The 12,713-nt window shown below is 42.9% G+C and overlaps 1 protein-coding gene across 2 annotated transcripts; it reads right to left on the bottom strand.

Moving 5' to 3' along the window:
- Nucleotides 1-221: 221 nt before the first annotated feature.
- On the bottom strand, nt 222-6,700 carry Tspan6 (tetraspanin 6). 2 transcript variants are annotated; one of them, XM_028875007.2, is made up of 8 exons: nt 6,423-6,700; nt 5,158-5,346; nt 4,763-4,837; nt 3,816-3,914; nt 3,264-3,398; nt 2,832-2,915; nt 1,125-1,231; nt 222-413 (listed from the first exon to the last, which is right to left on the bottom strand). In XM_028875007.2, exons 2-7 carry the CDS (start codon nt 5,167-5,169, stop codon nt 1,163-1,165), a joined length of 474 nt encoding a protein of 157 aa, XP_028730840.1. In that variant the 5' UTR covers nt 5,170-5,346; nt 6,423-6,700; the 3' UTR covers nt 222-413; nt 1,125-1,162. The 2 variants fall into 2 exon arrangements, with proteins under 2 accessions (XP_028730840.1, XP_028730839.1); XM_028875006.1 differs by lacking the exon at nt 6,423-6,700 and adding an exon at nt 6,239-6,415.
- Between the last annotated feature and the right edge of the window lie 6,013 nt (nt 6,701-12,713).

The raw sequence follows: 12,713 nt of genomic DNA on the forward strand, positions 1-12,713 counted from the left end.
GACTAATGATTTAAACACTTTCCTTCTCGGTGCAGATTAGACAATCAAGCCACATAGTCTTGACTAGTTAGAGGCCCACTCAGGGAGGCCAATTTTCTATCATACTACATCAACAGCAGATTCATACGGGTGAAATTTCCATCAACACTGAATCAAAATAGCAAATTCACAGCACTTTTCACAGTTCCCACACTGAGAAATAAAATTCAAGGAAAACATGGTATTATTTCATCTACAATTTACTAGCTCTTCCAGTGTTTCAGAGACTCAGGAATATATGAATAGGGCAAAAAATGGACATAGACCAGGATACACAAATATCTTGATGAATCAGCCTACTGGTGCTGTTTATCAGGCTAATTAGATGCCAGTCTCCATCCAGGTGATGATAGCTCGTAAGGGTAACCTTCAACCTTAATATCCAAAAATTAAAGAAAAAGAAAGGTTAATTTAGTTGTTACCTAAATTTCATCATCTGCATTTGCCCACATTCTGATCTATTCCCACTAATGAAGACTTCCCCATAAGCTCCCAGGCTATGCCCCAATTAAAATATGACAGGTACACGAGAGATTAATTCAGCCAGTAACAATTGCCCCCAACATCTGGTTTCTGGTTTAAGCCAGATGGATTTCATCCACCTAAATCTAGTCTACCAAAAATATTTTTCAACCAAGCAACACTCTTAAGCACTGATTAGGTATAGTGAATGAAAATTAAGATCTAGGGGAACTGCCAACATTCATCAAGAGCAGAACATATTTCCCCTAACACTTCACAAATTAAAAGTCAAGGTTAGATTATTTCTCCCTACTCTAGGTCAACATACGTGAGAAAGGAGACTTCTTGTGATCTTTGGGTTGACATGTGTAGATGAGCACTTAAATTCAGACATGCTCTTTTATTGAACAAATGCTTGAAAAAGCACGCATGGATAAGCTACATTAATACTTTCAGACCAGCCTTGCAACTAGAACCCTGACCCACCTAAACAGTGCCTGCATACCAACAAGAAGATTTAAATAAGCTACTGGAGAAGACCTTGGAAAACTTAGTTCATAATTCATATGCACAAGCTACCATAATCTCAATATGAACAGGGTTAAGAACCAAACTGAACGCACCTCAAAGTTAGAGAGGAATTAGCCCGTGTGTCTACTGGTTACACTATTTCATACTGATTATTTGTTATGGCACGTGAGAGGCAGTAGGCGAGAAAGATTCCAATTAGCTGTTGAGAAAATATGAACAAAATTAAACATACACGCACAAAGAATTAAAGAGCTCAGGATATGAACGTGTTCTCATTTTATTTGTAATTCACCAACAATTTTCTTCCTTAAATTTTTTTCCACCTGACTAATTAAGTTAGCTACTTCTTCAGTGCCTAGGTCACATTCAAAGACCCTAAAAAGCCTTTCTACTAACCATGACCCAGAACTTCACAACCGACACTAAGGGAAAACTCAGGAGTCATGGGTCAGCTACTGAAAAGAAAATGAACATATTGTTTAAAATACACATCTTATCAAGTAAAATCCCAACCAATGTGGCCAAGTAATTTCTTGGATGTACTTGTGCTGTCCAGTACAATAGGCGTTAGCCTTATGTGGCTGCAAAGGACTTAAATGTAGTTGGAACAGCTGGAGTTTTAATGTTATCTGCTCCTTAGAATGAAGGTGGCTAGTAGCTGTTACATTGGTGCAGATTTAAATAGTAAGGAATGCTATTCTGTAAATATATTGAGACTAGCCTTGCATTAGTCTTACTTCTATAACGCTAAATGTAAAAAAAAAAAAAAATCACTCCAAATCATACACAAACTTTTCATGCTACAGTGAGTGGCACAACTCGAGGGGAAAAATTCAATCTATAGTAGAGATTTGTGTGATCTATTTACAACCCATTAGCCAGTTGCAGCTCAGGGAAAAAAAGACTTTAATAAAGATTTAATAAATCTTTAATAAAATAAAGATTCATCAAGGTCACAGAATAAAAGCAAAATTCCTATCAATTTATCTTTCTTTCGACCAACTATGAGGGTAGTGTGTCCTCTCACAGTTGACTGCTTTCTGACAATATGTACTGGGCCTGAGATGTGGTACAGTGCGTGCACACTATTGCTAAGACTCTTGGTTCAAGTCCCATTCTCTCTCTCTCTCTCTCTCTCTCTCTCTCTCTCTCTCTCTCTCTCTCTCACACACACACACACACACACACACACACACGTGTATGTATATATGTATGTTGTATACTTACTGGTAGGATTAAATTCTAAGTCTTACTTTTATGGGTTCAAGGCATGATTGGCTATGAGGCTATGACAATGGGAATTAAAATTTAGAGTTATTTGTAGTCGTGTAAAACACAGGAGTCAGGAAATCCTCCACTTCAAAAAATTAACTAAATAATGACTCAATTACAAATCAAAATCAATAATATACATCCCAATTAAGTCCCATTACTTCCCCCTAAGAAAAGCCAGAGGGCTGCTACCCTGTGATGAACAACTGACTGCTTTGTGAGAACTGAGACTTCTCTTACATCGTCTTCACTATCCAGTCCCCGAAGCAAAACTTCCAGGTCTTAAAAGTGAAACCCAGCTGGGGGTGCTGGCACATGCCTTTTATTACATCACTTGAGAGGGAAAGGCAGGTGGATCTTCTTGAGTTCAAGGACAGCCTGGTCTCATTTTGAGTTCCAGGACAGCTAGGACTACATTGTAATTCTCTGTCTCAAAGAAACAAAATCAAAAACAAATCCAAAAAAAAAAAAAACCTTCTCTTATACCTACAAGAATGAGACATTTCAAAAGAACAAAGAAAGCTTACCTGAAAGCAAGCAACTCCAAAAGAAATTCCAGCCACGACTCCCATTTCCGACTCTATAATTGTCATTACCTTTATAAAACAACCCTAAGGGCAGAGGAAAAGACGTTCAGTACAAACCAAGAAAGGTCTGCTCTTCTTCCTGGCAATTACTACTTCAATCAGCCAGCTGTCCACAGAACTTGGTGGTGAACTACTATTAGCCCTGCATTATCATTTTCCTGACACCTAGCCTGTTTCATCTCCCCTCAGTCTCAACTAGTTCCACCATTCGGATTGTGCATTGGAAAGTCGCTTGCTAGTTGTATGAAATGAAGTACCAGCTACCCCGAAAACTTGAGATATGTATATTCATGCGAGGAACACTTGTGTCCATTTTGTGTTCCACTAAATCCTCAAACACCATCAAATAAAAAGTCCTAAAAGGAGCCTTACCTCTTCGTTAACTTTATCTGCATCCCTGTGTGGAAAACAACCTTCCTGTTTACAGCAACTCTTGGGAAATCCTATTTCTGAGTAATAATTAGTACCTTTCCAATCCCTGTAATTGGTGACACCACAACAATGCAACTGAAAAGAAAAATTTAAAAAGGATTTGTAGTCGTTCATATTACTGGTTTGCAGGCAAACATTTACCCTTACATCATCTTCTATTATAATATGTCACCCAAACAATAGGTAATATACTCGACAATCTCTCTTCTTGATGAATTCAAGAGACTGGCACTTGAACAATAAGCATCAAAGCTTTCGACTGGCTGTACTGCCCTGTCGTCGTTGGCACTAACAATGTTTGTCTATGATGTAGGTGGAGAGGAAGAGAACAAGGACACGCAGGGAGAATAACACATAGCTGTGTAGGATCACCCCACACTAGTTTTCCATACAAGTGGGAAACAGCTGGCGGCCCAGAGCCAGCCAGCCTTTCCTCTGAAGCAATAAGGAATGTACTTCCCTCTTGAAAAGGCACCAGCTCTACCCACTTACCGTATGCTGGATCTTGTCTACAGCATCACTTCTATAATCCCTTGTGGAATTGTATTCCTTCAAAGCGTTTTCATAGTTATTTTTAAAGCTGTTTTTAATCTGTATCAGAAAAGTAAAATGCCAATCAACAAGCATTCAAAAAAAAATACTTTGATTCTTCTATAGCAAATAAGAAATTCTCCTATCTGCCCAATGGTTAATCTTTGATGTGTGGTAATTGACTTCCATGGTCCAATTCTGTCTACTAAGGGATATGTTTGACTGAAAGGACTATCAAGTAAGATGTTACAATATCATACCTACAAGCTAAAGGGGCTATGAGAGCATGTACTTATCCAAATGGTAGCTGTACGCTGCTTTTTCAGCCTTCAGCCTAAATATTTCTCCATGCACAAGTCTGATGCCTATCCAATGGGGCTGCAACTTTTTCCTTCGGAAGACCGCACTGACAGTTCAAAGGGCACTTGAACACGCCCTCCCTACTTGATGAATGGCTTCACAACAGTGCCGTGTTCAGTTGATTTTAATATACAACTATTAAGATTTTAATGATTTGCATTAATTATATCTTTTCAAAATGTGACTTCTGGGATAGTATTAATTTTGTTATAAACTTTGCATTTTACTTTCCTATTAGTAATGTTATAAAGGTCCACTTTAAGAGGTGTTTGTGCACCAAATTACAACTAGAAGCTAGTGTGACTGTGGTACCATTTTCTTCTAGTGATTATCATTCTACAAATTTTTGAATGCTCATTTACACTACAAGCACATGTCAGAATTTTTACTGGAAATCCACTATTGTCAGATGCAGATTGAAAGCTCAGCGTGAAATACAGCTTGAAGTGGTTTTTAAAATTAATGAAAGCTGACGAACTGTGCTCCTTAATTTACCCAAGATAAGAGGGCAAATTTTAACGCAGTAGAATTGTCTAATTCAGGCTTACCTCATGTCTGAAAACAAATCCTACAATGGCAGCAACTAGTTCAACTAAGAAAATGAGTGTCAGAAACATCGCGTACTGTAAGATAAAAATTTTTTAAAAGTTCAAGTTAGTACAACAAGACTCAGCAGCTGCAAGGAGGGGGGTGGAATTCTGTGTCACCAATTCAACATATTTTCATTGGAAAGGGCAGGGAAAGCAGGATTAAAATGTCTACTTAAACATGGAAGCCAGTAATGGGACGGTTAGTTTTTTGTTTTTTTGTTTTTTTTTTTTCATAAGGAAAGGGAAAAAGTGTAAACAGCTGTGGTCAGTTCTGAGAAACAAAGATGCTAGGCTAGCACATGTAAGACGATTCTAGGAAAACCAAGAAGAGTCTAAATAAATCAAGGACTCACCAGTTTTAACATCCATGCCGAGGCTCTACAGGTAGCAAAACAACCAAAGGTGCCCAACAGAATGATGACAGTGCCTGTGCCGATGAGCACAAAAGGGACATTGGTGGCCTTCTCATTTAAGAGGGAAAAATAATTTTCCAGGCTCACCTTGCCCCAAATGCCAACGGCAAGAAGGATAACACCAGTGATCTACGTGAGAAATCAGAGAAAGAAACAATTAGGCACCATACAAGCTTCTATCTTCTATCACAAACTCGGCAAGTGTCTAAGACACAATGTGTGTGAGAATTCATTTTAGCAGTCTGGTTGCCACAGTGCGATAGGTAAGGGATGGGGGTGGGGGAGGGCAGGTGCCCATGATGTAGGAAAGGGTTCTGCAAATAAAAGAAGCTTATGGACAAGGCATCTTCTCAAAATTGCATACATCTGTTTTATTGCGTAAAACACATACCCCATGGCATACGCGTCTAGGGATCAAAATTTCCTTAAGCAATTTACTCCCATCTGAGAAAGAAAGCCATCTTGTAAAGGGGGAAGGTCAAAAGCATTTCTGGATTCCAGAAACTTCTTGCATCCCCATCCCCAATTTAGGGATGGACATAGGATACAAAGGGGTTGGTAAACAAAAAAAAATCCAAGGATAGACTGTCAGGAATAGAATCACACCATACTTACCTGTGAAAAACTCCCCTCTTATGAAGCAGTGAAAAGAGAGATATTATTATGCAAAAGACCCCTCACAGGGAAGGAGACAAGTCTCTCATCTCCAAAGGTTCGGACACCATGTGTGCTCTAGGAGCCTTAACTCCGTTCTTCATCTCTCTCTCCGACCTGGATCTCCTGAGACATCTGGGTCCCACTTCAACCAGGCACCTCACATCAAGATCCCAGCGCCAATGCTACAACGCCCTGGCTCCAATCTCAGGGACCCCCGCACTGTGGCCTAGACCACTCGTCACCAGGGCCGGGGTCTCCGGAACCATAGCCGCCCAAACCTCATCCCATTCCAGACCTGAGGTTCTCCGCTCTGGGTCACACCCACCACCTAAGCCAGGGTTCCCCAGCCGTTCCCGTGTCTCACCCAAAAGATGAAAGTGTAGATCAAGAGAACACTTTTGAAACAAGTAATGACTGGTTTAGTCTGCAGCCTCCGAGATGGGGACGCCATGACTAGCCCAAGACCCTGCGCCTCCGCCCGGGGCGAACACTCGAGCCAGCCAGGCGCGGGAGTTCCCGAGTTTCCCCGGAAACTGCCGAAAACTTACGAGTATCTGCAACTGAGAAGAGCCGGAAACACGCTACGATTTTCTAGAGGGTCAAGTCTAGGAGGCTATCCGGAAAGTTGCGACAATTTCGGAGCGCCCCCTGCTGGAGATTACTTATATAAAGGTTCTAGTGGAGCTTGCTTAGTTCTTTTGTTCCTCCCATTGGAATCTTTCCCGCCTCCCACCTACTGGTGTCCATCAGTCTTTTTATACTTCATCGTTAAGTTGTCTATCACTGCCCGCAGTGCTGGAAGGGCCAGCCTTCCAGGTCCCTAGTGCCCTAAAAGAAAAGAATAAAAACAAAAATTAGATTGTCCTCTACTTGGATACGATTTTTGCTTCTCATGGGAACAGGGTAGGGATATTTTCTTCTAATCAAGTTTATATTACTTACATAAAATGTACATAAATACATATTAATTAATAAAGTGATAGAGACACCTTGATCTCCCTTTTTCCTGAAGCATTAGTTCATTCCCTAGTGTTTTCTTTCTAGAAATGGAATAATAGAGTAATAATGGGGTGGCGGGGGGAGACTATTCTAGTATACACTTAGACTAGTACAAAGACTCAGCGTCAATATTTGATTGATATATATTCCTGTTTCTTTCATAAAAATATATCCTTTCATGAAAAATTATAATCTCTGGAAAACTGAGTTGAAACTAACACCAATCATACAAATTTATATGTCCCTTTGTCCATACAGTGAGACACAGCAGTGAAATTTTATAATTGGATATTCAGACTTTTAAAATGTGAGAGTGAAAAATGCTATTTTCTCCTGCTAAATTATGTGTGTACGTGCTTGCTTTGGTGTTATGTATTATGAACATATTGATCTATATTTTTATATGAAAGAAGGATTTGTTTCTTTTCATTAAGTGTGTGCTATCACTACAGGGCAATATCAGTCTCTATGCAATATACTTCATATTCAATACAGACTTAACAGCCAGGTTACATATTCATGGAAAACAAGATGCCCAAATTTTTCTACTTGAAATTTTGCTTGAAACACATGCTACCACAGAAACAGAGGACAAGAAAGTTCCATTGACTTGATCATGCAAAGCTTTCCTGCGCTTTAAATATTGACCTAGGACCAGTTCCTGTAACACCCAACCAGATGTCTGCAGTCCAAGGAAATAACACTTGGAAAATGAGGTACTTCATTGCCAGGGTTTATACTAAGTTTTATCCCCAAATTACAAAGATGTGATACACAAATGCATGGAAAATGGAGTGTGTGTGTGTGTGTGTGTGTGTGTGTGAGTGTGTGTCTGTGTCTGTGTGTCTATGTGTGTGTCTGTGTGTGAATGTCGTGTGTGTCTGTGTCTGTGTGTGTCTGTGTGTGTGTGTCTGTGTGTGTCTGTGTGTCTGTGTCTCTGTGTGTCTGTCTGTGTCTGTGTGTCTGTGTATGTGTCTCTGTGTGTGTCTGTGTGTGTGTGACTGTGTCTGTGTCTGTGTGTGTTTCTGTGTGTGTGTCTGTGTGACTGTGTGTCTACATGTGTGTCTGTGTGTGTGACTGTGTCTGTGTGTCTGTGTCTGTGTGTCTACATGTGTGTCTGTGTGTGTGACTGTGTCTGTGTGCCTGTGTGCCTGTGTCTGTGTGTGTCTCTGTGTGTGTCTGTGTGTCTGTGTCTGTGTGTGTGTCTGTGTGTCTGTGTCTGTGTGTGTGTCTGTGTGTGTGTCTGTGTATGTGTTTGTGTGTCTGTGTGTGTGTCTGTGTGTTTCTGTGTGTCTGTGTGTGTCTGTCTGTGTGTCTGTGTGTCTGTGTGTGTGTCTGTGTGTGTGTCTCTGTGTGTGACTGTGTGTGTGTCTGTGTGTGTGTCTGTATGTGTGTGTGTGTGTTTCTGTGTGTGTGTCTGTGTGTGTGTCTGTGTGTGTGTCTCTGTGTGTGTGTCTGTCTGTGTGTCTGTGTGTGTGTCTGTGTGTTTCTGTGTGTCTGTCTGTGTGTCTGTGTCTGTGTATGTGTCTCTTTCTGTGTGTGTGTCTGTGTGTGTGTCTATGTGTGTGTTTCTCTGTGTATATCTGTGTGTTTCTATGTGTCTCTGTGTGTCTGTCTGTGTGTCTGTGTCTGTGTGTCTGTGTGTGTCTGTGTGTCTGTGTCTCTGTGTGTGTCTGTCTGTGTCTGTGTGTCTGTGTCTCTGTGTGTGTATCTGTGTGTCTGTGTGTGTGTGTCTGTATGTGTATGTCTATGTGTGTGTGTCTGTATGTGTGTGTCTGTGTGTGTGTCTGTTTCTGTGTGTGTGTCTGTGTGTCTGTGTGTTTCTGTGTGTCTCTGTGTGTCTCTGTGTGTCTGTCTGTGTGTGTCTGTGTGTGTGTCTGTGTGTGTGTGTCTGTGTCTGTGTGTCTGTGTGTGTCTCTGTGTCTGTGTGTGTCTGTGTGTCTGTCTGTGTGTGTGTCTGTGTCTGTGTGTGTGTCTGTGTGTGTGTCTGTGTCTGTGTGTGTGTCTCTCTGTGTGTGTGTCTGTGTGTCTGTCTGTGTGTCTGTGTGTGTCTCTGTGTCTGTGTGTGTGTCTGTGTGTGTGTCTGTGTATGTGTCTGTGTGTGTCTGTGTGTGTGTCTGTGTGTGTGTCTGTGTGTGTCTGTGTGTCTGTGTGTGTCTGTGTGTGTGTCTGTGTGTCTGTGTGTGTGTCTGTTGTGTGTGTCTGTGTGTGTGTCTGTGTCTGTGTGTGTGTCTGTGTGTTGTGTGTCTGTGTGTGTTCTGTGTGTCTGTGTGTGTGTCTGTGTGTGTGTGTGTCTGTGTGTGGTTCTGTGTGTTTGTTTGTGTGTCTGTGTGTGTGTCTGTGTGTGTCTCTGTGTGTGTGTGTCTGTGTGTGTGTCTGTGTGTGTCTGTTGTCTGTGTGTGTGTCTGTGTGTGTGTCTGTGTGTTTGTCTGTGTGCTGTGTGTTCTTTGTTTCTGTTGTGTCTGTGTGTCTGTGTGTGTGTGTCTGTGTGTGTGTTCTGTGTGTGTCTGTGTGCTGTGTGTCTGTGTGTGTGTGTGTTCTGTGTGTTGTCTGTCTGTGTTGTGTGTCTGTGTGTGTGTCTGTGTGTGTGTCTGTGTCTGTGTCTGTGTGTGTGTGTCTGTGTCTGTGTGTGTGTCTGTGTGTGTCTGTGTGTCTGTGTGTGTGTGTCTGTGTGTGTGTCTGTGTGTGTTGTCTGTGTCTGTGTGTCTGTGTGTGTGTCTGTGTGTCGTGTCTGTGTGTGTGTCTGTGTGTGTGTCTGTGTGTGTGTGTCTGTGTGTGTGTGTCTGTGTTGTGTCTGTGTGTGTCTGTGTGTGTGTGTGTGTGTGTGTGTGTCTGTGTGTGTGTCTGTGTCTGTGTGTGTCTGTGTGTGTGTCTGTGTGTTTCTGTGTCTATCTGTGTGTGTATCTCTGTGTGTGTCTGTGTGTGTCTGTGATTGTGTGTGTCTGTGTGTGCCGTGTGTCTGTGTCTGTGTGTGTCTGTGTGTGACTGTGTCTGTGTCTGTGTGTCTGTGTGTGTCTCTGTGTCTGTGTGTCTGTTTCTGTGTGTGTCTGTTTCTGTGTGTGAGTCTGTGTGTGTGTCTCTGTGTGTGTCTGTCTGTGTGTCTGTGTCTGTGTGTGTCTGTGTGTGTGTCTGTGTGTTTCTGTGTGTCTGTCTGTGTGTCTGTGTCTGTGTCTGTGTGTGTGTCTGTGTGTCTGTGTGTGTGTCTGTGTGTGTGTGTCTATGTGTGTGTTTCTCTGTGTATATCTGTGTGTTTCTATGTGTCTCTGTGTGTCTGTCTGTGTGTCTGTGTGTGTGTATCTGTGTGTGTCTGTGTGTGTGTCTGTATGTGTGTGTCTGTGTGTGTGTCTGTCTGTGTCTGTGTGTCTGTGTGTGTGTCTGTGTGTGTGTCTGTTTTCTGTGTGTGTGTCTGTTTGTGTCTGTGTGTGTCTGTGTGTGTGTGTTCTGTGTGTTGTCTGTGTGTGTGTGTCTGTGTGTGTATCTGTGTGTGTCTGTGTGTGTGTGTGTCTATGTGTGTGTGTCTGTGTGTCTGTGTGTGTGTCTGTTTTCTGTGTTGTGTGTCTGTTGTGTTCTGTGTGTGTGTGTCTGTGTGTGTGTCTGTGTGTGTCTGTGTGTGTCTGTGTGTTTTTTTTTTTTTTTTTTTTTTGTTTGTGTGTCTGTGTGTGTCTGTGTGTGTGTCTGTGTGTGTCTGTGTGTGTGTCTGTGTGTGTGTCTGTGTGTGTGTGTGTGTCTGTGTGTCTGTGTGTGTCTGTGTGTGTGTTCTGTTGTCTGTGTGTGTCTGTGTGTGTGTCTGTGTGTGTGTCTGTGTGTGTTTGTTTCTGTGTGTGTGTCTGTGTGTTCTGTGTGTTGTTGTCTTGTTGTGTCTGTGTCTGTGTGTGTGTCTGTCTGTGTGTGTCTGTGTGTGTGTCTGTGTGTCTGTGTCTGTGTGTGTCTGTGTGTGTGTCTGTTTCTGTGTGTGTGTCTGTGTGTGTCTGTGTGTGTGTCTGTGTCTGTGTGTGTCTGTGTGTGTCTGTGTGTGTGTCTGTGGGTCTGTGTGTGTCTGTGTGTGTGTCTGTATGTGTGTGTCTGTGTGTGTGTCTGTTTCTGTGTGTGTGTCTGTGTGTGTCTGTGTGTTTCTGTGTGTGTCTCTGTGTGTCTCTGTGTGTCTGTCTGTGTGTGTGTCTGTGTGTGTGTCTGTGTGTGTCTGTGTGTCTGTGTGTGTCTCTGTGTCTGTGTGTGTGTGACTGTGTGTGTGTCTGTGTATGTGTCTGTGTGTCTCTGTGTATCTGTCTGTGTGTCTGTCTGTGTGTCTGTGTGTTTTTGTGTGTCTGTGTGTTTTTGTGTGTCTGTGTGTGTGTCTGTGTGTGTGTGTCTGTGTCTGTGTGTCTATGTGTCTGTGTGTGTCTGTCTGTGTGTGTGTCTGTGTGTGTGAGTGTGTCTGGTTCTTTGTGTGTCTCTGTCTGTGTGTGTGTCTGTGTGTCTGTGTGTGTGTCTGTGTGTGTCTGTCTGTGTGTGTGTGTCTGTGTCTGTGTCTGTGTGTGTGTGTGTGTCTGTGTTCTTTGTGTGTCTCTGTGTGTGTGTGTGTGTGTGTGTGTGTGTGTCTGTGTCTGTGTCTGTGTCTGTGTGTGTGAGTGTGTCTGGTTCTTTGTGTGTCTCTGTGTGTGTGTGTGTGTGTGTGTGTGTGTGTGTGTGTCTGTGTCTGTGTCTGTGTCTGTGTCTGTGTCTGTGTGGTGTGTCTATGGGAAGGGAAGAAAACATACTCCTATAAACACTTGGAGGTAAAGTCACCAGGAAATATTGCAGACACCCAGCTCTTAAAATATGTTTACCATAGCTGCAGAAGGGCCTCTGAGGGAACCAGGCTGTTAAGTACATGTAAAGCTTCATTCTTAAGCTAACTGGCCTTATCCCGTATTAAAAGCGACAAACATCAAAGGAAGTCTCGCTAACTCCTTGTCATCCTGAAAAGAAGGTTTCCTCTGAAGTTTAGATTTGTTCCATGGCCTGGGAGGGATTTTCATTGTAAGCCTGAGAGCGAAGTAATATGTCTGTGGCTGAAGCAAAAACAAAACAGCTCCAGCTCAAAGGCACGTCTTAGTTCCAAGAATGTGTTGACTTTCCTTCTCCCTTCCTCTGCCACTCACAAGGCTGCTTTGTGGGAAGGACAGCCAGTGCCAAACTAAACCGAAAACTGACATGGAACTTAGTATTCCTATGGCCACACCACCTGTACCAGGGCCTCCTGCCTTGCTACACCCAGGTTCTCCCTGCCGTGCCACCAAATCCAGAAGCTCAGTTTAGTTCCAATCTAGCCTGGGGTCTGGACCCCAAACCAAATGACAGTTGAGTTCCATCTAAAGCAGCTTAACATATGCTTCTCTAAGCCATAAGATAAATGTATTCCTTCAAGTACTGTTGGCTGCAGTACTGAGTGCCATGGACCAACCAGTGCTGCTAAGCCCTTGCTCCCCGCTCCCGCCTGCCTACATCACAAAGCTCCTGTTATGAGCTCAAACCTAACTACTGTCCTCAGCTTGCAGGTGAAAACCCAGGTTCAGAGGGGCTGAGTAACTTGCCTAAGCCTAAGCCCTGCATACCTCTGCTTCCTTCATCAGACACAGGGCGCGCTCTGAAATGAGACATGACTAATATAAAAACCAGCAGCTATCTTGAGTCAGGCGGAGCCAAGATTGCTCCTGCTCACACTCTGAATCACAAATAGGTGCTCTGCAGAGTCCCTGAAGGGCCTGCTGCCCCCAGTGCCACCATGCTCTTGGAGAGGGAGAACTTCCCCTTTCTCTAACATCCAATCACTTATGTAGTAACACCATCTCTGAGTGGTGGGAGAGACTCAATCTTCTCTT

The sequence above is a fragment of the Peromyscus leucopus genome, chromosome X, assembly GCF_004664715.2.
Source record: "Peromyscus leucopus breed LL Stock chromosome X, UCI_PerLeu_2.1, whole genome shotgun sequence".
Lineage (NCBI taxonomy): Eukaryota > Metazoa > Chordata > Mammalia > Rodentia > Cricetidae > Peromyscus > Peromyscus leucopus.